The 26,533-nt window shown below is 42.3% G+C and overlaps 2 protein-coding genes across 8 annotated transcripts; both read left to right on the top strand.

Annotated features, from left to right (window-relative positions):
- The first annotated feature begins 228 nt into the window (after positions 1-228).
- On the top strand, positions 229-4,730 carry cysltr1 (cysteinyl leukotriene receptor 1). Of its 7 annotated transcripts, XM_057043756.1 has the most exons (4): positions 229-481; positions 2,739-2,989; positions 3,441-4,143; positions 4,240-4,730. In XM_057043756.1, the coding sequence occupies exons 3-4, from the start codon at positions 3,472-3,474 to the stop codon at positions 4,447-4,449; spliced, it is 882 nt and encodes a 293-aa protein (XP_056899736.1). In that variant the 5' UTR covers positions 229-481; positions 2,739-2,989; positions 3,441-3,471; the 3' UTR covers positions 4,450-4,730. The 7 variants fall into 7 exon arrangements, with proteins under 7 accessions (XP_056899736.1, XP_056899730.1, XP_056899735.1 ...); XM_057043750.1 differs by having other exon boundaries at positions 3,441-4,730; XM_057043755.1 differs by having other exon boundaries at positions 244-587; positions 3,423-4,730.
- A 13,319-nt stretch (positions 4,731-18,049) lies between these two features.
- Positions 18,050-26,528, top strand: LOC130531431 (endothelin receptor type B-like). The gene is made up of 8 exons (XM_057043447.1): positions 18,050-18,211; positions 21,027-21,557; positions 22,503-22,615; positions 22,695-22,899; positions 23,640-23,789; positions 23,864-23,997; positions 24,093-24,201; positions 24,290-26,528. The coding sequence occupies exons 2-8, from the start codon at positions 21,159-21,161 to the stop codon at positions 24,425-24,427; spliced, it is 1,248 nt and encodes a 415-aa protein (XP_056899427.1). The 5' UTR covers positions 18,050-18,211; positions 21,027-21,158; the 3' UTR covers positions 24,428-26,528.
- Positions 26,529-26,533: the final 5 nt, after the last annotated feature.

Below are 26,533 nucleotides of genomic sequence, written 5' to 3' on the forward strand. Positions count from 1 at the left end.
TGTGGAGTGCCCTAGGCCATCATGTAAAGACACCATATTGTCTACTTTAAAGGCAAACCTGGTGCAGCAGAAGGTTTTGCCTCAAGTAGAGGAGTTGAGCTCTGACATGCCTCCAGTAGTGGGTAGGTCTCTGGAACCTCAAACAGGTTTCTTAGCTTAGGGGGATGTGTCTAAATGTTTTGACTGTTCCTTTACTTAACTTCTGTCTTCAAATCTAATGCAGGGTGAGGTTTCACTTGGGGTGTGTCCAGAGCTGCATGTAGCAGCAATACAGGTGATCTTGGAAAATGACTCAGCCAGGACTCATGTGCGGGGCGGTTCACTTCCTACCCTTGAAGTGGCTACTAGGTCTGACACTGTGGAGGCCTGTAGTGGAAGGCATACAGACTCGGCAGTTCATCCAGTGGGGGTAGTCACTCGAGCTCAGAGCCGTTCTGGTTCTGAAACAGAGGGAAAAGACAAGCTGAGAAATTCTTCAAATGTACGTTTTCCATTACTTGACTCTTGTCTGTCACTCGCAATGAGTTGATACAGGAGCAGGAAGAGGACTCCTCCTTGCAAGAATTGTTTCATCAGGTCCGGTCAGGGTGAGTTGGAGAATACCGTTCAAGGGTATGCGAAAAGTGGGTACCCCAGGGGGATAATTTTGTTGGTGAACCCATTTTTCAGGTGGTAGTTCCAATTAAATTCAGAATGCAGTTTTGCAGACAGCTCATAATGCAGGGGCTGGACATTTAGGGGTAAGGAAAACATATGGTTAAGTGCTACGTTATTTCTACTGGCCCAGACTAAAAAGGGATGTGTCAGCTTACATTAAAACGTGTCATATATGTCAGATCACAGGTAAGCTGAACCAGTCCATCAAGCCATCTCCTTTGTGTCCGGTACAGGCAGACAGTCAGCCTTTTGAACGTCTGCTGATTAGCATGTATTTGCTAACAGTGATGTGCTTAAGTACACGCTATCCTGCCGCTTACCCTTTGCGCAACATCACCACAAAATCTGTTGTCAAAGCATTGTCCCAGTTCATTTCTGTATTCGGCATTCCAAAAGTCATTCAAAGTGATCAAGGGACAAATTTCACTTCACATATCTTTGCTGAAATTTTGAAACAGTTACATGTCAAACATGCTCCGTCTTCTCCACACCATCCTCAAAGCCAGGGAGCTATTGAGCGTTTTCATCAGACCCTGAAGTCCCTGTTACACTCTTATTGTTCAGAGCTTGACTGAGATTGGGAGGAGGGGTTGCCCTGGTTAATGATGGCTGCAAGAGGTTACTCAAGAAAGTACTGGGTTCAGCCCAAATGATTTGGTGTTTGGACACACAGTGCGGGGCCCGTTGGCTGTCCTGCATGATGATTGGAAAAAAACTTCTCCACCCACAAATTTGACAGATTATGTAAATGGGTTTAGAAGACGTTTGTATGAAGTGGGAAAATTGGCAAAAGCAAACTTGGAAAAGTCTCAGAGGAAAATGAAAGGGTTATTTGACCGTAGAGTAGAAAAGCGGGTCTTTAGCCCCGGTGACCAGGTGTTGGCACTTCTTCCTCTGGTGGGTTCTCCCTTTCAGGCGAAATTTGCAGGCCCTTATGCTGTTTTAAGGCAGAACTCTGATACATCATTGCAACGCCTGATCGTAGGAAGAAGTCACAGCTTTGCCATGTAAACCTGTTGAAACCTTATTACGCCCTTCCGTCTGTGTCTAGTGGTGCCATTCTGGACCTCTTCCTTATGGGGGGGGTGACGGCCCACCCATGTGTCTTGTTTTGTTTGTGGGTCGTCAGTGAGACTGGTTTCACCTGCGAGCTGGGAGGAGCCAGAGGGCATAAAAGGGGCGGTTCTCCTTAGTCTCTCGCTCTCTGGCTGGCCTGCTGCCACCATACCTCATGGCCGTCTCATCATTTTAGTTTGGGTTTGAATCCTTATTGCAGCACTCTCACATGCACCCCTATCCACCCACACCTGCACTACATTACTGATTACAGATTCATCCTGTTTTCTCACATTTCTTTGGGTTTCTTAATAAAAATATCCAGATAATTTGATCTTTCTGTGTGCTGATTCCCTCCTTTTGTTACAACTTTCAGCCAAGTTGTAACAAACCAAGAAAAGCAATTTCAACAACACTAACATTTTAAGGAGAACCATTTCACTTCTGCAATTGTTCACACTTCAGGTCTAAAAAACCCAAAATGAAATCAAATCAGCCATCTGGACACACATCGCGTCTGTAGGGAACCTGTTGTTGCATCTCTGGCCACAGACAAGAGCTCAAACACTCCTTAAATCACTCAGCATCATGTGATGTTAGTTGTTGGCTGCAAAATGCATTTGCGGTGCTCTGATAAGACTTATTGCTGCCCTTGTAGGAGTTGTTCATCCTGCACCTAATGCAGCGTCGAGCAATTAGTTCAACCATTGTACAGTGAGTCAGTGATGTTGCTTCAGACAAGAACCCAAGCGGAGAAGACGGCTGGTCTGTGTTGGTGCATAACAGCTTCTCTAAAGAGATTAACTTGCCACACAGCTGCCCACTTCCTCCATTTCCTCCACTCTGATTAACAGATTGCTCTTGTTTTCGCAACACAGTGGCAGGGTTAGACACTTCGTTGTGAAGTTGATGAGGATTAATGGACGGGGACGGTGTTAATGTAATGGAAGCCCTAAATGAGATGTAAGATGGTTGTGATGTTTCCAGTAATGATATTAGATTTAATGCAATTCTTTCTTTGACAGGACTCATTTCAACAGCCGTGCAACATGTGTGTGTTGGGTGTGTCTGTAATGATGTCCTGAGCCATTACCAAGAACTTGTTGGGCTCTGACCAGAAGAGCTTGTTTTCCTCCTCTGCTGATGCCTCCTCCTCCCACTGGTGCGACATCAACGGATGCTGCAGGAACAGAAGCATTTGCATTTGCATCAATTCAGCCGGAGAAGAATCAACGCCGAGGCCGGACTGCGCTGAGACCACAGCTCAAGTTAACCAGTAAGAAAACAGACACATGGAGTTTTTAGTGCTTTAAAGCTCGTTACTCTAGAATCTCTAGATCCGATCAGCTCTAATGTCACAGCCAGCCATCTTAAATGATGAAAGTGAGTTAAAGTAACTGAATTAAAGCGTCACAGATAAACCGGTTACAGGTTAGGCTGCTCACTGGCTGCATTTTCTACACTGTTTAGTTGAATTTTCTTAATTCCCGAGCGTGACTCTCAGTGCGTTCACCCTCACTGCTCATTATGTACCTGTTTCCTCTCGCATCTCTAGCAGTCCTGCTGCTAAATACGTATAGAATAACGTTGCCCAAGAGGGAAGAGACGCCAGACGGCCACAGAACTCAGCAGACTTCCCTTTCAGGATGCAGATTTTGCGTTGGTCTTGTAGCGCTGTTTCGCACTATTTTCTGCACATCTCCATGAAGGTGTTTGTGTATCAGCAGCAGTCGCCGCCGCTGCTGCAGATGCGGTTTGATGGCACACGTCAATGCGACCAACATCAGCCAGGACCATGCCACAGTCTGTCCCTCCATCGACGACTTCCGTAACCAGGTTTACTCCACCCTCTACTCCGTCATCATCGTGTTGGGCCTGGCTGGCAACGGCCTGGCCCTCGCGGCGCTCAGCAGGCCCCGGCGCCAGAGCTCGTCATTTTACATCTACTTGGTGAACCTGGCTGTGTCGGACCTGCTGTGCGTCATGATGCTGCCACTGCGAGTTGTCTACTACGTCAAGAAAGGCCAGTGGGATTATGGGGACGTGGTGTGTCGCCTGACCTCATACTCCCTTTATGTAAACCTCTACTGCAGCATTTACTTAATGACCGCCATGTCCATCTCACGCTTCTTGGCCATCGTCTTCCCGATGAAGAACATGCAGCTGGTGAAGGTGAAGTGCGCTCGCCGCGTGTGCGTGTGCATCTGGCTGTTTGTCTGTCTTTCAACCTCGCCGTTCCTCATGAATGGTCAGCATGTCGACAGCAGCACGAATAAAACCAAGTGCTTTGAGCCCCCCCAGGGTCAGGGACTGCACAAGCTGCTTGTGTTGAACTACTTGTCTCTGGTTCTAGGCTTTGCTCTTCCCTTCCTGGTGATTCTGCTCTGTTACGCAGCCATAATCTGGACGCTGCTTTCTCGGAAATACACTGTAAGACAGCAGCAGGGCATCGGCACCAAAGCTATTCGAATGATTGTCGTTATTTTACTGACCTTCTTCATCTGCTTCATGCCGTATCACGTGCAGCGCACCGTCCACCTGAGCTTCCTGTCCCGGGTGGACACCACATGCGCGGAGCGAACCACCATGCAGAAGTCTGTGGTGGTGACGCTGACCCTGGCTGCTGCCAACTCGTGCTTAGATCCGCTGCTGTACTTTTTTTCTAGCAAGAGTTTCCACACCTGCTCATCGTCCACGCGTCAGTCGTGGACCGATTGCACCAAGCAGACTACTTAACAGGCCATAACAGGCTCAGACGGCCACAATTTCTGCTTTTTCTTCTAAAATAATAGATATGTTGATATATTTTTTCTTTATTATTGTCATTATTATTATTTTGAACTAGTATTCTAGAACCATCAGTAATATGACATAATCGTCTTATCAAGCTAGCAGCACAAAGGCAAATGCATTATTTCTGTAATTCTTTGTCTTAAATACCATGTGTTGAAAATATGCAAATTTAGATGTATGAAATGTATGAACTGCTTGAATAAATAATATATGCCCTCAGTGTCCATCCTGGAAAGGTCACCAGTCTGTCAGAGGACACCAACCAAACACTCACATACTCACACCTAAAGGACAACTTGCAAACTCCAGATCGGGATGTTTGGCCCGAAACAGCTGCTGAATCTTTGATGTTCAAAAACTGATTCTTACACATTTTACAGGTTAGCAGCAACCTTATCTTTATACACGACACAATGCACTAGATGGCGCTGTACTGTATACCGTAGTTGAGCGCAGATATGCACGTGAGCATACATACACACACAGAAACACACACACCCAAACGAGGAAGTGAAGCAGATGACAGCTGATATCCGTTTTTTAAAGGATACCTATATAAATCATATATATATTATAAACATTACAAATGATTTTTTTTTAAAGTGCGCACAAAAAGAAATACTAAACAAAAAAGGCAGCACTGTAAAATAATTGACCTGAATATAAAAATGCCAAATTAATAAAACCTGCGTAATATAAGGATATGCTGGATATTATGACGTGCATCTATAAACAAGGACAAATCCTCGTTATCCTGTTCTCAGACCAAAACCTTTGAGGAATGACTGTTGATTGTGTCCCTACTGATTAGAACATAGAAAGGCACTGTATTACCACGTCATGAACAGATTATATCGAGCACATGATCGGCTGCATCCTCCGATTGCACAAAAAGAGGTTTGTTTTCTTCAGTGCAGCATCTCAGGGGCAACTTCTTGTTTATATATTTATATATTTATATGGCAGACAGGAAAAGAACAGACAGGAGTCAGAGAGGAAAGAACATCCGGAATAATAATATTGTTAAATGCAACTGAAATCAATGCAGAATCAGATCCTCCTCCCTTCCTGCCCTACTTTGGTGTCACTGTCTGAAAGTTGTGTTGCCAAGTTAAAAACCCTGTAAAGGAATTTGACCTTCCCTTTCATGAAATGACCCTGAGGTCCCTTTGGCCTACTTTTTACATCCGTCAGGTCAAAATTATAATTTCCTTATCTCCATTACTACCCATATGTAAGCAATTGGGATGCAGTTTGCTTTACGTCAGCAGAGGTTAATTCCATTAGAGGCTCCATCAGTTACAGAGCAAACAGGTCCCGGGTTTGAATCCCCTGGGGTTCAGTGGCTGAATCTCTGTATTGTCTTGACGTTTGTATCAAAATTTTCTTCAAAATTATCTACAAAGTTCTTAAAGACTTGAGACATTAAAGAGATCAGAGCAACCACAAATAGGAGATGAAGATATTTTCAGGCAAATTTTCTTCAAATGGGTCTTTTATTAACTGCTTCTGTCTGAATGTGGTGAAAGGACTCAGTATGTGGGAGGTGTATTGGTGATGGGGCTATCCTCCCAAATTATCACGCAGAATCAACACTCTCATTCTGGTTTAAGTGTTAAACACAGTCCCAAACAAACGGTGGATCAACAGGCTCCCGATGCAGAAAGGTCGGTGCACCGTGTCTGAAATCTCTCCCTGGAGCTGAGCCAGCAGCAGAGGTCCATCAGCACGGGTCTGGTAGTGTTGCCACTCCGATGGAGCCATTTAAAATTAGTCTGCCTCTCCGTCATCTTCCCTACTCATCACTTCACACTATTACTCCATGTTACATGAAAAAGTGACGCGCTGCTTGAATCCTCGTCTAGAATGAGTGTTTTAATGCAGTTCTACCAGCAGGGGTCGCTGTCCCTGCTGAGAATCCATCCTGAGGCGCCCACCAAGCAGCACAGACAGCGTGTTAGCAGCAGACTAAACCAGGATGATGCATCGCTTGCTCTTCCTCTCCCACCTCCTGCCTGCATCTCGTTTTGTCCTCCAGACCACGGACATGTTTCCATGTTGTTGCTGTATGCAGACTCAAGATGCATTCACAGCTTCATGCTTGTTGACTTCAGGGCAGTTATGAGGTCAAAATCTGTCCACTTGAATGCTGATAATAAAAATGCATTTTGATATGAAAGTCACCTTTGATTAACATTAGATGTAAATGTTATTGTTTTTAATTTTAATCATTGTTAATCATTTTTGTAAAGTACATTTACACTCCTGCACACAATATTCCTTCAGCTAATATCCATAGACCTTTGTCTGCCCCACTGTTGTTACCATAGGTACTACACAGACAAAGAAATTAATAAGGTTAAGAGCTTTGTTCTTTCTTTTTTTGAAGAAAGGTCTCTAAATACACGAAAAAAACAACCACGGACTTAAGCCCACATCTTTCACAAATATTGTTTGCATGTGAGTCCTAATAATCAACTAGTAATTAGTTATAAACACTGTTGATGATGAACATGCATTGTCATGTTGTGTGCATGTGTGTGTGTGTGCGCGTGTGTGTGTGTGTGTGTGTGTGTGTGTGTGGTGTGTGTGTGTGTGAGTGCATGCGTGCGTGCGTGCGTGTGTGTGTGTGTGTGTGTGTGTGTGTGTAGTGTTTGCACACTAGGTGGGTCGAGTGTCATCTGGGAGGACTCTGTGTGTGTGTGAGAGAGTGCGAAAGAGACATGCATACGAGTGTGTTGCATATGTCCATGAAATAAGAAACAGTTGATGTTTGACATGAAAAAAATAAATCTGAATCTAGATTTCCACCAAGAGGCTGTTTTCAATCTGCTATATATAAAATAGGGTTAACAAATCATCTCCTCTGTTTTGCATTTTACTGTTTCAACTGGAATCAGGAGGTTTATGTGGACACACTGGGTCTGGATTGTCCCAGTTCTGTTCACATATTTGGAGGGGAGAAAAGTCCCGAAATGTTGTCATCTGACCTAAGGGTAAGAGATTTTAAGATATCGTGCGCATACTCTTGTTAATTACCAATTCTAATTTGTTTACTTTTTAAAACTCTGAAATAAAGAACCTTTGTGGCTCTTGAATCATCTTTTATTTTTTCTTTTCCCCACCTTGAGACATTTAAGATTGTTTTTAATTCAAATTGAAGATTGTTTTTTTGACTTTTTATTGTTGTTTTGTGTTATTGTAAAATTGTATTATATGATTAACATAAATCATATAGACATCTTAATATCGGACAATTAATATTCAGAGCACCAAATGGGCAGCAACATCTCAGCATAGCAAACCCACTTTGTGTTTTCTATTATAACGCAATATCCATTTAATTACAGAGGACTGAAAAAGCTGCATGATGTTTTGAGTTAGTTATTAAAGAAAGAATCTTGTGTTTGACCATCCTTGTTATTAGACACACTACTACTGTTGTTGTTGTTCCAGTAATCATTTACTGTTTATTGTAGTGTCATCAGTCACGATGATACAGTAAAACATTGTTTTTTACACACCTTGCTTTCTAAGTAAGTGTGGTTGGGTTCAGTGATCTGTTTTGTCTCATCGTATACACAGTATTACAGTGATATTTCAGATATGTATGATTTCAGAAGTTAGGAACCGGGCGTCATACATATTCAGGAAAATTGTATTTTCTACTAATAATGTCATGAATAGTTGCATGTGACACATTCAAAGACCACAACCAGTTTCCATGTCGTTTATTTTCAGAGTGATTAGATCGGGATTAGAGAGGGTTCATGGAGGGTTTCATTAGACTGTGAAGGAGAGAATCTGCATAATCATTGTCTCGTGTCTCTTGTGCTATTTAACCCTGATCCCCAGCGTGGACGCAGGAAGCCAATTCAGAGGCAAATGCTTATTTTCTTCCACATTTCACCCAAAATAATTGTCTACTCACACAAAATCATCATCATCATCATCCTCCTCCTCCTCCTCCTCCTCCTCATCATCATCATCATCATCATCAACAGAGCCAATACGCTCAGCGCTGTTGTATCATCACCAACTCAAGTCTGAAATCATTTGATTCAAGTTCACCACCAGACGAGTTTTTAAGCACTTAAAATCCTCGGCAGTGACTAAGGAGTTTGAAATGCTCTACGTGTCGTCATCTGCTCTTTTGACATTAATTAAGCATAATTCTGAATTTGGAAATCAGCCAGCTGCTCCCACACCAGCCATGTTTGAGATGCTGATCGTTCCTCAGATCTGTGCAGGACTCACCTGCCGTCCGACACCTGTTCAGTGGCAATGAAATGTCTGCTACGATGTTTCTTTATCCTGACAGTCCACCAAGTTTGGGGCTGTTTTGTTGGCAGCCCTGCTGTTTGCACAGAGGGAGCTGTTGGATTTCACATGTGCTCCACAGGCAGCAAATCTATCCCAGATTTTTGGGAAGTGAACAGACATGGAGAGGAATGTGAAAACACTTTTCTAGTGACAAACTCTGAGCAGCTAAAACCCTGTAGAGTCTGGATAAGTTCACATAAAACAGATCCACCCATATATCCCAAAGACATCAATATCAGGTAGATACCAGCAATAAAGGTTTAAGTAAAGGGCAGATCTCCATCGCCCATCTAAGGGGTACCACAAAAAGGCTCATTTACTGTTCAGGATTTTCAATATTAAGAGTCCAGGTAAGAGATTTTTTTTTATTTTTATGAAAGAATATCCAATGTTGTTACCTTGAGAAATGTTTCTGAAAGAAATAAAATGGAAATGAGTAGCACAGGACACAGTTGAGGTTGGGGTTTAAGGTTTTGGGTTGAACTTTATTCGTGCTTGTGTGCTTATCTGAGGGATTTGGATCAGTGGGAAGGGGGAGCGGGTTCAAGACCCAACCCAGACAGGCAGAGGTACAGAAAGTCTTTTGGCCAAGTCAAAAGTCAAGTCAAAATTTCAACATACAGAAGATGATTCATAAAATCAGAAAGTGCCACCTGCCCCACAGTTTGAGCATTATTAAAAGGAAGGTAAAAGGAAAAGGTATGGGGGTTAAAAAAGAGGTTAGAGTTAGTGGTTGGGGTTAGAGTTAGAGTTAGGGTTTGGGGTTGGTGGAGGGAGAGGGAGAGGGGTTAAGGGTTGGGGTTGGGGTTGGGGTTAGGGTTAGCTGGAGCTGTCCTGATCCTGACCACTGTTTGGTATTTAATTTTTTTTTAATAACTTTTCTGTATTTTGCGTATAGAGTTCGACCGTCAAATGTACATTTGATTTAAGGTGGTGACCAGAATTATTATATAACCCTAACTCTAACCCTGATACTTGAAAGATCTGAAACATCAACCTTTTTTTTAACCTTCAAAACACTGTTTTATTTCATAATGTTCCCCAGACATGCAGATGGTTGCTCTATGCACAATTAGCCAATGGCATCAGTCTTTCTGTTGTCATCTTTTGAACTTGCAACTTGGGTCTGTTAAAGCAGTTGCACCACTTGTCTTTCTGGCACGGTGTCAGGATGTTTGCTGGGAACTTGACATTAATGTTCTCCCATGACTTCTGCAACTCAAGCCAAAGGTTTTTGTTTAACTGAATAATAGATCCTTGAGTTCCAGCAGATACCCTCTGTCACAGGTGGTTCCAGCAATAGTTAAGATGTTTATTTTAATAGCCGATTTAACAAAAATAACAAACCAAAATAACCTGAAACCTCTGAAATGTGCCAAGAATTCACATCCTGCCACACAACTATGGCCTTGGTAAAGGAAAAGATTCTCTGGATAACATCAGCAGTGAGTGTGTGTCCAGGTTTGAGGATTTCTATTTACCCACACCAAGGTCCACTCACATCAAAGCGCTGTGGACTTATCACATTATGGTACCTCATTATCATGTTTACAGCTTCCATCTTGCCTGTTTGGGGGAAGAGCCGCCCTCTCCCAGGAGCTCTATAACATCACCCATGAAAATAGATGAACCGTCTTCAGACTGGGATGAAATATGTGCATAGTCTGAATAATTTTTTTTAAATCTCAGTCTGATCCAACTTTGTGAATTATATCAAAACTATTTAACATGACCATATAGGTTCATACTGTATATTCTCCCAGAAGCATCTGGACATGATTCTGATAAATTAGGAGCTCCCTCTCCTTCTCCTCCCAGAATCAGGTCAAGCCATCAATCCTGATCCCTGACATCCAGGACACTCTGTGGTGGTACCTGGCAGTGTCCAGAGCACCATGATATCTCCAAATCCGTGCTGAACCAGGAACACTTGAGTGTCAGGAGTTTTATACCATCAGGACACTCTCAGAGTCTGGAGCTCTATGTTCTTACTAGGATACATCTGTGCAAACCATTGCTTACCCGCTGCCAGTCTGACCTTGATGTTCCACACAGCACCATATTCACCACATCACACAGAAGCCTTTTGTACTTTTTGGATTTGCTTAGTCCCTATAGTTGATAAAATAATCAAATGACCAAGAAAAGGTTTTTACATTCTAAATTAAATTTATTTCTTAAAAATAATCTAAATAAATAGCAACTTTAGCTGTAGCACACGTAGCACATGTAACTACATATAAAGTCTGACAGCTTATCCGTCCTGACTGGAAAAAGACAAATGACCTGCACTGAATAGCAATGTAGTGAGCTGTGGAGTTGGATTTAAAATGATACTAAAACTGAGAGGAGCCAAAAGAATCTCTGTCCTGAGTTACCAGGATGCAGTATAGCTGGAATCATCGCAGTCTGTCAATCATTAGATGGAAAATCATTCTGCTCAAGAAACAAAAACTCTCCCAGGAACAGCAAGCTGGTGTTGCTCTGGTCTTAATTTGACCTGCATCCAGTCAGTCAAAAGGTCAATTGCCCATAAACTGTGTAAATTTTGGCTATTATTCAATCTGAATATTACTTACGCTGCTCAACCCTCAGTGGACTGGTTTGGTATCGACCAATTGTTGGCCTCTTCACCCCATAAAAGACAGAATTTTAACTACCCTCTTAATGGTCCGTGTAACATTGAAACAACCCCGTTCCTTTCAAAGGCCAGACCCTCATTGGTGGGGACAGGGAGTCTATTGTCTCTGCAAGGACCAGGCAAGCTTTCCCAGGCATGCTGTATGAACTGATGCCACTCAGGCCTGGAGCATGCAGGAGGTAAATGGCTCCAAGTGGCAAATGTATTGTTGTTTTACTGAACTATGCCAGAACCTACTCAACATCAGAACCCTTCCAAGTAATGGATCATTAAAAAACTTGCTTCTGCAAGTTGGGGAAAGCACCCATGGGCACCATGTGGCCCAGAGGCATTTGCATTTTGTGGGATTTGTTTACTTGTTACATTTGGCATCTCTGTTCTTGTTAACCTTTAGCCAGAGTGATCTTAATATCCAGGATAATTTGGTTAAGTCACATAACCACAATCTTTGTGGGCGCATTGGAGCATTAATCCTTGTTAGCTTAATAAGTTGTCAGCATTTTGTGTCTGACCTCTTTCTTATTTGAATACCTCTGGGTTTACTGACTGTTTACCCATGTTACAAACCTGTTTTTGTGTAATCAAAATGTTTGTGAGTGTACATACAGTATCTTATTGTTGGATAAAACCAGTCTGAACATGGCGTACAATTGACAAAGATGACAGAGACATGTGGAGTGCTGGCCTGTGTATATTTGTGTGTTATTTAGGCACAGCCTAATTGCTCAGGAGGCTTTAAGCAAGAGAAACACTGCTCCAGGCTTGTGTGTGCTGTAGGTAAGAGGTCTCTGCAGCAGTTGAGTGGAGCAAGAAGATGCATACTTGTCTTGTTTTTACTCTTTTCACTCAGATGTCCATTGTGCTCCCTTCAGCCAATCACATGACACCGAGTGACAGACTACTCATCATGGTTGTCCTCGACCTTTCCAATCCCATCGTCACAAACACAGTCATTGGATCATGCACTCTTGCACACACAATGGATCGCTTGTTATCCCCATGAGCTGTGCAAGAAGCCATCCTTTTACAAAATTTGAGTTACTGAAGCTCTAACTCACCAGTCTTTGGCCTGGTAGACATAGCTGCAAAGGGTGACACAAATAATCTGATCATTCAGAATGTGCTTCGTCTCCTGAGGATCACAGCATCGTTGAGGTTTTTTTTGTGGGCAGACATTTACTAGCACTGTTCAGACTTTTAGTTCAATTGTAGGCTTAAAAATCTATTAGATCAGCTAAACTGGAATCTTCTATTCCAAGACTGGGGGCACAAAGTCTGAAAGTTTGATTTTAAAATAAAAAAATAAAGTAGAATAAAAACACACTATTCTTCAACACAGTAATGATTGCATAACATAAAAATACACCTAAAGCAAAAATTGTATGTTGAAGTTTCCACTGAGCTCACAGGAGGTGTGATGGCTGGTACCATAGAGACAAACAGGCTGGAAAACCAAACAAAAACTAGGTGAGTGAGATATACAACACTTCCTAGAGCTCTCAGAGATAGATTATAGTCCCTACATTTACATTTTATCATATGAAACATTGCAGTTTATATTGAAACTCTTTGCATCACAACAAAGAGTTTCAAAGAGTTCTCAGTCAGGATCTTCATCTTTTTTTAGTCTTTGATTCACGTGATTTAAAGTACAACTGTTTTTTTCTGACACAAAGCTGGGGGTGGGGAAAGGGTCGTCTGACAGGCAGGAACATCGCAAACCAGTGAAAATCAAAGGTAAACTTAACATTCCTTAGTTTACAGACAGTTTAGTCAGTAAACAGCCAGTTTTAGTTTACAAGCTGGAATAGCTGAAAATTAGACTTTCTTGTAATATTTATGGAAAAAAGAAGTACATTCTTAGTGTTTTGTCTGAACAAACATACAATCCATCATTATGTCCATTTTTTGCTGCACTATTAAGAAACAAAACAAGTTTTAATATAAATGCAAGAATCTACAAATGCAGCAGCTATGGTATGGATTCCATACTCTCACCTGTCAGCCAATAACATATTGATAATATCATATTGATAAATGTTTAATTTCAAAGCAATGGCTAGAACATAAAGCTGTACATAGACTGTGTACAGCTTTGTATACGACAGGCAAAAGGGAAAATTATATATATAGTATATATACTTATATATATGTATTTTAAAATCAGTTACTTTGCTGTCTAAATAAAATGAGCTGTTTCAGAGCTAAATTTCTTGTTCTAGTCGCCTCCTCTGCTTTTTTTGTCTTATCAGCTACTTCTTGTAATGCAGCTTAGAAATGAGGAAGTAACCACCTATCCTGACAGTCACATAAGACGTGCTGGAAACGGGGACAGGATCTTCACATATTGTTTCCCGTTATGGTGGGCTGGGAGTGTTTGTAGATTCCTCTCTCTTTGAGTCCATCCTTTAGGAGGATGCATTTGTTTAGGCTTATGAGAAAGTTCAAAATCACAGTCAGACTGTAACTGTTAGTGGAGTCATGCAAAAACACCAAAAGATGTAAAAACGTGAAAAAAACAAAAAAGGAGACCACTTGTGATCGGTGGCTCTAACTTTCCACCTTAATTACATAATTATATAGATATTTATTCCTAATGGACAGACAATGATTCTTGTGTAATCAATTGATTTTATGCTGTCACATTTTTACTGGAGTGTGTCCAAAGGAATAGGTACAAACATTTTCATTTCCCTCTGGGTTTGCCTATAAGATAGATATTATAATATTATTATACATGTTATTATAAATGTGCATTATGGTGATAGCCGTTACTTCAAATCATTCTTTATCCAGCTGTCCAACACAAAATGCTTGTGTGATTACCAAGAGATTGAAACAGACCAGGTTTTCTGAATTTGACCTGGAAGGAAATCCCAAATGTTCCTAACAATATACCATTTCTTCCGTCTCAGAACGAACCCTGTAGCCAAATTCAGCACAAACTGCAATTAAAAATCCACCTTCTTGGAAACTACACTTCACAAAAAGATGACAGTTATGAAACCTTCTCTGTCCTCTAAGTCAGCATGATCTGGATTCGATAAGCAGCTCATGCTCAACTGCAATTACAATAAAAATTGTGTGTGAAGGAACGCTGGATTTGTTTTCAAAAAGGGGGAAAAGGAGTTTACGTTATTTCTATTGTTACAATTTAGCCCAAGGCCCACAAGTTTTTAATCAGGTCACGCAAACTGATTCCAGCATCACCTCTGAACACAGAATATTCCCATCGGTGGGGGGAGTTGAGGTCTGTACCTCATTAAACCGGCCACAAGCAGACATTTTTACCACCCAGTGGCCTATTACTTCACCTGGTTACAGTTGTTCATTCTTAGGCTGAATCTGATCAATCAGGTCTTTTCCTTCTTCCAACTCTGCCTCCACGCCTGGATTACTGGATTGGGGGGGTGGAGGTTCCTTAACATAGCAGTGAGCAGTTTCTGTTCTTCATTTATGGCTGCGCCATTCAAACTGCCCTGTCTCTATCAAGTTTTAACACACTGGGCACACACACACACACGTCTGGTGTGTCCGTAATTAGTATCTAGGGGCATTGTAAACCCTAAATAATGGTGACATGTCAGGTTAATCATTACAAAGTAACTGAAACCCTCCAGCCACACTTACTACACAAACAAACTACCTGTCCTGGGAATGTCCTCTTGTTCTCGTGCTTGTTGCACAAGTTATGCATCTGTAGTCGTCCGGTTTGCTGGGTTCTGTTGTCTTCTGCTCCTGTGCTGGCTGCTACCCAGTTGGACTTATTGCTACTGTTTGTTCAACTGCAACAAACTGAAACTTTAAGTGTTGCCTCCTATTTTTTTTCATATCCAGTTCTACTTTTCTGGTCACTCCCAGAAGCTGCTGCAGGAGTCCAAGACTGGTGTGTTGGGCTTTGTTTTTGCAACCTTATTATTGGGAAAATTCTGTTGTTCCGCTCTTAATGGTGATTTCTTTTGAGGGTGCTGGTTTGTAAAAGGTTGGAAGGGTGGGATGTGTTTGGTTGTTGTTCAGCAGAGCCAGGACTAGGTCAGGTGAAAATGTCTTCCAGCATGATTCTAAACGAAACCGCAACATTCTTTAAACCTCCAGGCAGCTATATCCTGTAAATGTGCTCCATCCGTCCATGAAAAACTGCATGACAAATATGCAGCAGATGAAACACAATTCCCGATGGAGCACAGAAACAAAAAGGATGAGCACATGTGTTTAAAACATAATATACACGTATAAAACGGAGACTATCGTGGTTCCACATGACTGATATCTGGTATTGTCTCTGATGCAAGAATTGAAACACAAGCAACATTGTAGCAGGAAGGGCTGAGCTCCAGAAGAGCTCAGAGCTGTTTGTGACTGTGCAGAAGCTCCAAGCTCAAACCGTGGGCCTGTGACACATGCAGCCTTTAAAAATAAACCTGATTTCAAACTGCTGTTATGAGGATCCTCAAGTGTGAAGTCAAAATCACAAGATTGGTGTGTGAGATCACCATGGCAACGCGTGCTGACATCACAACCTGCAGGAAGACATCTTGTCACGTGACAACAGTGCTGCATGCTGAATTGTCTTTGATCCCCCCCCCCATTTTCAACTTTTTAAAGTTTTTTTAAAAGTTTTTTGATGCCTTTATGTCCGTGTTATTTTACGTGTTATGCATATACTGTATATCATCATAAATGCCAAAAGCACGTGAAATCGCACAAAAACAGCAAGCACATAATAAATCTTTAAAACAAAAACGAGAATATGAACACTCGATGGAGCAAACATCCCCTCAGCCACAGCGGCACAACAGTGTATTCATCTGTTTGTCTTTCCAGAATGTTTTCAGGCCGAGCAGAAAGGATGTGCAGTCATGGGACTGATGAAGAGGAGCTGAATTCTTTCATTCCTGTCTCTGCAGTTTCCTCCTGTGTGCTGTCATTTGATGTGTGTTTGGTGGTGGTCATGTTGGGGGGGTCATTGCCTGTAAATGATGTTCATTCAACATCACTCATTTGTTCATTCGGAACCCCTCAGGACATCTTCGTGGACCTCGGTGAGACTCCAACACACTTGCTCTAGCATTAACATGGCTTTGATAAATTAATGCACAAACTCTGAAACATCCATTTAAAAAAGAAGAAAAGAAAAAAAATTTGCAGACAGTCAAAGCATTTTGCAGATTCTGCACATTCTATTATCTTTGAGTGATTTAGGGAAATTGATTCTGAAGCCTGTTACTACAGGACATGAACCTCAGAGTCCGCGGCTGACTCTGCATTAGAACTGAGTTTTTGTTTTCACTAGACTGACTTGTGAGAGCGTTGAGAGCTGCCATGACAGTCTTGATTATTACTTGAGGACTCCAGAGGCAAGATGTCAAGTAATATGAACATGTCCATCGCATGAGACTATATTGCTTTGCAATATTTAAGTTTAATTTGACTGTATGTGTCATTCTACACCCTTTACAGTTTGTCAAACATATACCCACGGGCTACATCTGACCCACCGCCCACCAAACAATATGATATCATTTCTCTGTTATAACTGGCTCGGGCATCCTAGAATGTAATACACCAAACACCAGGTCAGTTTCAGTTAAATTTTAGCTAGGTTTCCTTGCCACAAGAAATGAACTTTCATCAAAGAATATACTATATAAGTGTACATTTTTCATTGTTACAAATACCATTGATTGCCAATGACAGAAATCTTTTCACTGCTAATGCTGCTGATATTAATGTCCTATTATGGTAGGTTATGCGTATATACATATGTACCTATATAGGAACCCATATGGAATCCAGGTAGTTTGCTAAATGTAAGCCGAACACCAGCTGTCATATAAACTGTCACAACACATTTTTATTCATATTATCTCCCTCTGATTGAGCATGCAGATATGTGTGCAGTCCAGGCTGTTAAGATGAATAATACCACAACCACATCAATAATGCGCCTGATTGTTTGGAGGCGCAGGTTAGCCTGGAAGAAGAATATTCTGCGTCACATGCTGAAGTGTAATGACCATGTAGAATTTTTTTTTAAATGGCACTAATGATACCAGCAATAGATACCTCCCAAAATAGAGCAAAGAATGGATGCCCTTATTCAATCTGCCCCCAAAAAAGCTCCATTCTTTGTGTGTGTGTGTGCGTGCGCGCGCGCGCGTGTGTGTGTGTGCGCGCGTGTGCGCCCAGTGTCACAAGCACTTTAAGAAGTGATTCAGTTGACCGTTTATATTTTAGTACCTGCAGTCACAATTCCAGTTTTGTACAGTCTTTATTTCTTTTGATCTTTGTATTAAAATCATCAATACATGTGACTAATTTACTATTTAATAATGGAGTAAAGTGTCTAGCTTTGTTATGACAGACAGACAGACAGACAGACAGACAGACAGACAGACAGACAGACAGACAGACAGACAGATAGATAGATAGATAGATAGATAGATAGATAGATAGATAGATAGATAGATAGATAGATAGATAGATAGATAGATAGATAGATGGATGTCCGGCTCTCTCATATGATTGGCTGTCACTGCAGCCTCGCGGCTCGCCGCTATAAAAGCTCGCGCTGCTTCTCGCAGGAAATTCAAAGGGAAAGCTGCCTCGCGGGACTCACTGAAGGCTTTGACCGCCGGATTCCACTAAACTAACTTGTATTTATTTGCTGAACGCCAAACCAATACGGGGGATAATCGGAATAGAACACACAAATTGCGACCTGGACATCGAATCGACCCGGTAAGTTTGAACGTCACGGATTTAAAGTAAATGTCTCAATTCAGTTTGAGTCCGTAAGTTAATTAGACTGCGCGCTTCACGCACCAGCGGCCGCAGCACATGACTGGAATCACTGCGCCTCTCGAAATCTCCTCTGCTTATTATATTTTAATGTTCGTGTCTCTTATAGACCGATAACTTGCTTCTTGGCGATTTTACTTTTTCTTTTGCGTTTTTGTTTGTTTGTTTATTTTCCTATTTATTTGAGGCTCACGGGATCGCTAGAGTCTATTATGATAAGGGTGTAGTCTTTGTTCTTACTACTGTTTTTAGGCAACAATGAGATGTCAGCCGACCCTCGACAATACAATACATTTTTGAATGATGATGATTATTTTTATTGTTGTTGTTATACGTAATGATAAGATAGTAATACATAATAACAAATACTGCATTCCATTTTTTTTAAAAAGACATGCTTGTCGGTTTTTCCCCATCTTCTTTGTACCTCATAATAAAATGGAAATGTTATTTTTCGTTAACTTTAAGTGTTTAAAGTTTGTTTGTTTTTGTTTTGTTTTGTTTTGTTTTGTTTAAAAAAAGCTGGGAATGGCTCATTTGTGCATCATTTGATAGTCTTTGGATTTTAATAAACCCAGCCTTGACCCTCAGGGTGCAATCAACGCTGCCCTGCAGTGACATGTTGTGCAGCAGCTCCATGGAGGACGCACCAAGAAGAGAATGAACACATCAATAACCTACAGGGTCATTTCATCCTGTAATGGATGTTGATTAGACGCTTTGAACCTTTTACCACAAGTGCGCTACACACTGGAGATCCGTGAAACACATCCATTCAGAAAGCTTTGGAAACTAAAAAACTGAACCGTGATCTCCATCTTATCTGCGCTGGAGCAGAGCATGTTCTGTTTCCCCAAACTGGACTTTGTGGATTAACAAGGATGTAACCTGAACATCTGCAAGCTCAAAATTTCCTTTTTCATCTATATAGGTTTGGACATTTAGGAACACTTGGTTTTATACTCAGGCTCCATTACATCATGCATTACACCCCTCTGAAAGTGCAATAACTTCATGTGGCATAAAACTATCACTCATCTGGGTGCACTCTGCCTCTCCCCCAAAGGCAGCTGGGATGAGCTCCAACTTGCCAGTCTTTATTTGTGCATTATCTCCTTTTAGCAGTGGACAGACTGGTGCCTCTTATTGTTGCAGAGTTCTACAAGACGTTATTGGCTTCTTTGAAGACATTTGCCTTCCAGTTTTCTCATGAGGGTCGATTTCTGATCAGATGGAAAGCATGTGAGGAGTTAAAAGGGGAAATTAGTTTCAGAGAGTTCAAATTATTCAGTATTTCTCAAAATAGATACATCTCGAAAGGGAAAAAACTTCTGGCTTCCAGCTCTTCTGATTTGTCTTCTGATTTTGTTTTTATTGCGTCCAGCCTCTCACCGGCAGAGCCAAAGATTTGTTAAAATTGGGATCAAAGCGGGTTTTTTTTGTTTGCGCTTTGTTCACCCATTCTTCGATCTTGAGGTGATCATCTGATGACAGGGACACCCTCTTTCCTAATCCTCTCGTCACCTCTGAGGAGTCTCTGGGACTCGTCTCCTCTCCGTCATTGCGTCTCAAACCGGGTTCCCTCCTATTATCTTTCTTTGAGTTTTCCCTTTCCTCAGATTGTGTAAATAAACAGTACACTACATCAACCTGTCAGTCACGGTAATCTTTTAACCTCCTTTCTCAGCGCATTGTTCCTGTCTCCACACTTTTTGTTGTTTTCAGTTCCACCCTCTCTTCCCGCACAAACATCCAATCTCCGACCGCCCTTACTGTCCTTTTTATGTCCGCTCTGCTGGCTGCCAAGTTTCCACCTCTGACTATCTAAGAACTTTGGTCATGTGAGCTGAAGTTTGTGGCAGTTTTTGAAGTTTAATCTCATATACTAAGCGGATCAGAGCTGTTAATACCCATCTTCTCAATCTGGTTAGACTAATCTGGATTAATGAGAAACTGTAATTCCTCCTCAAAAAATGACTTTTTAACTGAGTCAAGCAGAAACTACAATTACACTCGTAAATAATAATAATGTATGTCAGTGGCTTCAGGACACTGTGGTAAAATGTTGTCTTAATGTAACCAAAAGGAACTCAAGCGTAACCATCACGCTGCCGTTTGGAAGCCTTGCAATGGAAAGGAGTGAAAAAGCAACATTGTTTGACACAAAGGCATAATCCTGAGGATGTGTATGGACGACGGCCAAATTTTTCAAACTTTTTTTTCCTGTGATGCATGTGAGCTCATGCATGTGATGTTTCTTTGTGTGTGAACAGAGCAAGCCTCTGTTTTTGAGTCAGATAAAGCAATGGATGGCAATTTTTCAGCGTGCGCGCATGCATGTGTGTGTTGGGTTCAGCATGCTCGCTGGCCTAAAGTAGTTCACAGGTCTTTGCCTTCTCAAACTAGGTCTAAAAATACTCGAACCACACCGTCCATGCTGCTCTGATAAGACTTCCCTCAGTGTTCCTGTTATTTCTCTTGTGAGAAAGGGAAATTTGGCGTTTTCTTGGCTTTGAAAGATCAGTAGTATTCAGTTGCTTAAATATTATTTATTATAACATATTATACAGTACAATATCCAGACTTTCATTATGGTTACAAGTAGTCTGCTTGAGTTCCCGCTTGACCAGGTTTGAGGAAAATGGAACTTCCTGTTGTGTGATTGCTGCCGTCAGCAACCAAACGCCCTGAACCCCTGACTGTTGTGCTATGTTACTCTCTGACACGTATTCTATTTTTATTATTTCCTTCCCAGGCCGAGCCGCTTTGGACCAACACCAAGGAGAGTGTGTGCGACGAAGTGCGCATGACAGCCTGTAAGTGTGAGTTTTCTTGAACACTGGTGTGAGCTAGTGCCTGCGAACGGATTTTGGTGGCGGTGAGGAGGATGAAGGCCGTCGTTCTGCTGTGTCTGCTGCTGGCTGGCAATGCCACGGCGTCCCGGTTCGTCCGTGACTCCCAGGCTGTCGCTGAAGTTTCAGAACTCCCCAGAAATGATACTTCTGCGCCACCTCCACCACCACCACCACCCCAAATGCCAGCCGGGCCACGAGGCGCCTCCCCGCCTATGTGCTTGAAGCCCACAGAAATCAGGTACGCCTTCAAGTACGTGAACACCATCATCTCCTGCCTGATCTTTGTGGTGGGCATCATTGGCAACTCGACGCTGCTCAGGATCATATACAAGAACAAGTGCATGAGGAACGGGCCCAATGTCCTGATTGGCAGCCTGGCTCTGGGAGACCTGCTCTATATTATCATTGCCATCCCAATCAATGTGTTTAAGGTAAAAACGTTGATTTTCTTGTCTTTTTTGCATGTGTCTATATGAGACCGTCAACAGTAACTCTTGAAATGGTGGCGACGAAGTGAAAGACCACTTCAAAGGACTAATTTGCTCGAGACATTGCTGTGTTTGCCACATTGCAGCCTGGCTGGTGATTCCCGAGGTTGTCATCACCAAAGCATTGATTTAGTGTTGATTCATCCCTTCCAGATTTTCTCGCAAACGCAACACCCACCGTCCGATCCTCACGGCCCAAAAACATGCTCCGTACCAAAACAATTCCAGATGTCATGTCAAGTAGATGACATATGAAGATTTACAAATCTGGCACATATTGAGGATTCAGCCTCAGATTGTTCTTTGCTCTTTAAGTAGTGGTGCTGAATCATATTCCATTTTGAGATGTCAGATATGATCTTTGGGGATTCAGCTGATTTTTTATCTGACTTTTATCTAAAACTATTTCCTTGAACTCCACAAGCGGCCTTACTAATGAGCCCATTTCTGTTTTATTCAAGCTCATTTTTGAGTATTTCTCTATTAAAACACAGATGAGAGCCATAAGGTTGACGCCTGAGCCGTTTCAGAAGAAATAATGCCTTTGTTGTCTTCTACATGTTTACGCGAGGAGAAACATCCGGCTGGTTTGGGCGTTTGGGCGTCGCTGCCAAACGCACAATTGACATTTGAGCTGCGACTCTGTGGCAGTCAGAGAAACGTCTGAGGGCAAATGAGGAACGCTCTGGCTTTCTTCAAATGCCAATAAATAATCAAAGTGAAATGAAATTAACGAGGCAGTGCGAACCTGCCGGATTTGTTACATTACACACAGATCTTTTAGAAGCACAAAGAAGCTTGCAGTGATAAATGTTCTTTGATCACAACCCAATAATCTGCTTTTTTTCTCTTCCAAATGTTGCATCTGTCCATTTTGTTTTGGCTCAGTTGATCGCTGAGGACTGGCCTTTCGGAGTCTATGTGTGTAAGCTGATGCCGTTCATCCAGAAGGCCTCAGTGGGGATCACGGTGCTCAGCCTGTGCGCCCTCAGCATCGACCGGTACAGAAAAAGCCACCTTCGGGATCCCTGCAGAATGCAGCCTTGTCATGTGTGTTTGCTCCCATGTTGGTGTGCGCAGCTACCATGCGGTGACGTCGTGGAGCAGAGTGAAGGGGATGGGGATCCCCCTGTGGAAAGCAGTGGAGGTGACCCTGATATGGCTGGTCGCTGTGCTGTTTGCCGTCCCTGAAGCGCTGGCATTTGACATGCTGGAGATTCCATACAGAAGCAAAAAGCTGCGCGTGTGCCTGCTGCATCCAGAGCAGACCACCAGCTTCATGAAGGTAATTCCCTCACCTACTGTGACTAGAGCATTTGTGATGAGGCTATAAGTAAAAGCAATAGAATTAAAGGGACAGATTCCTATTACGCAACTGTTAAACATCAGTTTGAAGGGACGGATCGATTTGCGCCGCACATTATTTGATCGTTTTTGACATGTGGTCGGAAATGCCCATTGCACGGATTAGCAAGTGTTTCAAATGTGAAATACAGCTGAGTGGTTCAACACGAAGCAGAGGGCCCAGCCGGCAACAGTCACTCCTTCAGGATCGGGTTTCTCTCCCAAACTCCTCCAGCAAAAAAGCAAATCGAAAAATGATGATCAAGGATTGGAATCACGAAGAGCGGCACAAGAATTTTGACAGATATTTTTTATTTCACAAGGTTCAAAAGGAAACTCTGGTTGACAGTCAGAGTCACTCTCTTTGTTGTTATAAAGTCATTAGACATTCACTTAGTTGAAGGAAATGTGATTACCCAGAAAGGACTGAGCTGGGTTCAGATTCAAACCCACTCGTCTCATCTCATCCCGTGTTCCACTCTGATCAGCGTGTCCGGCCATAAACATCGCCGATGTTAACAAATCTTGTTTTAGAATATTAAAAAACTCATTTGACCTGTTCTGACATCTTGACTGGTTTAAAAGGAATCACATTGTTAATGCTTTTAACGACAACGTTTGATTTCCAGTTTGTGCGTCCAGTGAGATTTTTTGTTTCCCTTTTTGTTTTATTCTTTCCAGTTCTACCAGGATGTGAAAGACTGGTGGCTGTTTGGCTTCTATTTCTGTTTGCCCCTGGCGTGCACTGCATTCTTCTACACACTCATGTCCTGCGAGATGCTCAGCCGCAAAAAAGGCATGCGGATCGCTCTCAACGACCACATGAAACAGGTACGGGCGCCCAGTTCTGACCGCCCCGCGGATGCACGCCGGTGGCTCTTCAGCATGTTTCTGTGTTTGTCCAGCGGCGGGAAGTAGCCAAGACGGTCTTCTGCCTGGTGCTGATTTTCGCTCTCTGCTGGCTGCCACTTCATCTCAGTCGCATTCTGAAGAAAACAATCTACGATGAAAATGACCCCCACCGCTGTGAGCTACTTAGGTAGGCATGCGGATGCAGCGTGCAGCATGGACCATTGTCTTCTGTTGTGTGGGTCCTGCGGGGTTTATTATAAACTTTGTCCCTTTCCCTGCCAGCTTCCTGTTAGTGATGGATTACATTGGAATCAATATGGCTTCTCTAAACTCTTGCATCAACCCAATTGCCCTCTACTTTGTCAGTCAGAAGTTTAAAAACTGCTTCCAGGTAAAAAGGGCACACACCGGTGCTACAAATCTTCCCATGTTTTAAAAGTGTGTATAAATAGATCCATTCTCTCTCTCTCTGTGCTCAGTCGTGTCTGTGCTGCTGGTGCTACGGAACATCTCTCCTGAATGAACGAGGTTCAGTACGCTGGAAAGGCTCCTGTAATGGGAACGGGCTGGATCGCTCCAGTTCCCGCTCCAGTCAGAAGTTCACAAATTCGTCGTAAAACACCCCCATCACGCGCTCCGTCACTGAAACACATGCTCCCATCAGCCGACATCACCGAGCACATTAAACTTTCAACAGATGGACAAATGGAGGGAAGGAAAAGGTGGACGACAAAGAAATCAGTGTAGATGTAGAGGAGTGTGGATTTACGTGATAAATGCATTTATGTAAAGGGTTATTTACATGTAGATGGCATATGTAGTACATGTTTATATTCAGCCTTCCTGTTTCACACACTCCACAAAGTTGGACTCATTTTGTTGTCACATTTATTTCCCGAGAAGAGGTAAATCCTATTTTATACCAACTTTGTGGGCATCTGTGTATATGCAGTAGTGACGACTACCAGTTCAAGATTTAATACCTCACAGGAGAGAGATGGAGGCAAACTGTGACTCTGAAATATTCCACAAAACGCCTCAAAAGTATTTCTGTGGAACTGCGCAAGCAGGCGACAAATGATTCTCCGTCATGTCAACACAGAGCCCCGGTGCAGCCTCGTGTTCTGTGACCTCCCAGCAGAGATAAAACAACCCTCCATGTTGTACAGTAATGTAGAGAACACAGGACCAGAACTAAAGCCAGAAACCACTGCTGATTCCAGTCATATGGAGGGCAGCTGTCGACTGAAGGCAGCCAGACACCAGATGACTCTCCTGCATGTAACGTCATTATTAGCGTAATGGAAGTGCTTCCACATATAATATCTTTAACTCATCCTGTTCTGTGTAGCTGCTGTTTTCCTACACATGAGTATTAAGTGAGACAAGTACCGCTTCACACTGAGTGTACAACTACAAACTACAATGAAGTCATTGGATTGATGACGTCGCACTGTTAAAAGGAGAAATGCAGTTAAAATCCCAATCTGGTGCCTCAGCTCTGCGTGTCTGTGGCAGGCGGTGAGATAATCCAGGACGGAGAGGGAGTCCGGGGAGCCCCAGGATCCTCCCTGTGTGTTCTTTTTTCTCCCTTCCTCTTAGTCTTTACAAGACGAGACTGTCAGATGGAGAATTTTTAATGGGTAGTGAAGCACAACTTTTTTCCTTTTAACATGTAATGATGTGAAATTGCTCTGTATCAGGCTTTATGTGCAACAAAAGAAAATCTGTGCCACATTTTCATATGTAAAAAAGCAAATGCTGCACAGCCAAGATGGTTTTCAGAGACTGTGGGATTGGCTTTCCTTCTATATTTTTACATGTTTTCATTAAATACATATAATCCAGTTATAGTTCATATTTGTAACCAAAGACAGAGGTAAGCTAACGAAGGAGGTGACCCAGGCGTACATCCAAAAACTGGGAGAGATTAAATTTGCAGCCTTCTGAGCTGGATTTTGAACCGGCTCTACAGTAGCATCTAACCATCATTTACTGTACATGTGATTAATCCTGTGAGCAAACAAGAATGTTGCTCTGATTTGGTCAGATAACTGTGTTCAGAAGCGTGACTGCTTTGTTGTTTCAGAGGAGAGCTGTATGAGGATCTGTAGCTTGTGACATTTATGAGGAGGACTCATCAATAAGCTAAACCTGACTGACAAATGGCTAAACTCCCAGGTGGGAATCACATCCTGTTGGACCTGCAGTCAGGCAGCAGTGGGCAGTTGTTTCTAGGTCTTAGTCTGACCACTCACAGCTGTTTTGGCCAAATAAAGAGGTTTGGTAATATGGAGGCATTTTATTGTGATTAAACATGGAAACCAATGACACAAGCAGAGCCAATTCTATTTATATAATCCTGTTTTGTCTTAGTACATTGTAACAAACTTAAGTGGCTGCAAACCTTCAAACTTGGATGCCTTTCAGCAAGCTTTTTTGTGAAAGAGACCATAAAAATTGCTGTCCGCCACTGGATTTGCAACAGTGCTCAAAGCTGATCTGGAAACGTGTCACCCATAAAACGCTGGCACGTTTACAGCTATGCTGTTATTACATACTAGAAAGTCTAAGTATCTTATGGAGGGACCAATAAGCAAAGAGATGTCATAGTGAGGATAAAACGTAATGTGAATATGGTGACCTTGTATTTAAAATTACATCTATACTGTACTTATGTGCTTTAGAAAGGCCGTAATAAAGATGATTTTATAGCAATGATG

The sequence above is a fragment of the Takifugu flavidus genome, chromosome 9, assembly GCF_003711565.1.
Source record: "Takifugu flavidus isolate HTHZ2018 chromosome 9, ASM371156v2, whole genome shotgun sequence".
Classification (NCBI taxonomy): domain Eukaryota; kingdom Metazoa; phylum Chordata; class Actinopteri; order Tetraodontiformes; family Tetraodontidae; genus Takifugu; species Takifugu flavidus.

Excerpts from the sequence above, each read along its gene's own strand:
- LOC130531431 (XM_057043447.1), top strand. The coding sequence starts at position 21,159 with ATGAAGGCCGTCGTTCTGCTGTGTCTGCTGCTGGCTGGCAATGCCACG. Across the intron at positions 22,616-22,694 it reads TGCGCCCTCAGCATCGACCG|CTACCATGCGGTGACGTCGT; the intron begins GTACAGAAAAAG and ends TGGTGTGCGCAG. Across the intron at positions 23,790-23,863 it reads TCAACGACCACATGAAACAG|CGGCGGGAAGTAGCCAAGAC; the intron begins GTACGGGCGCCC and ends GTGTTTGTCCAG.
- cysltr1 (XM_057043750.1), top strand. The coding sequence starts at position 3,472 with ATGGCACACGTCAATGCGACCAACATCAGCCAGGACCATGCCACAGTC.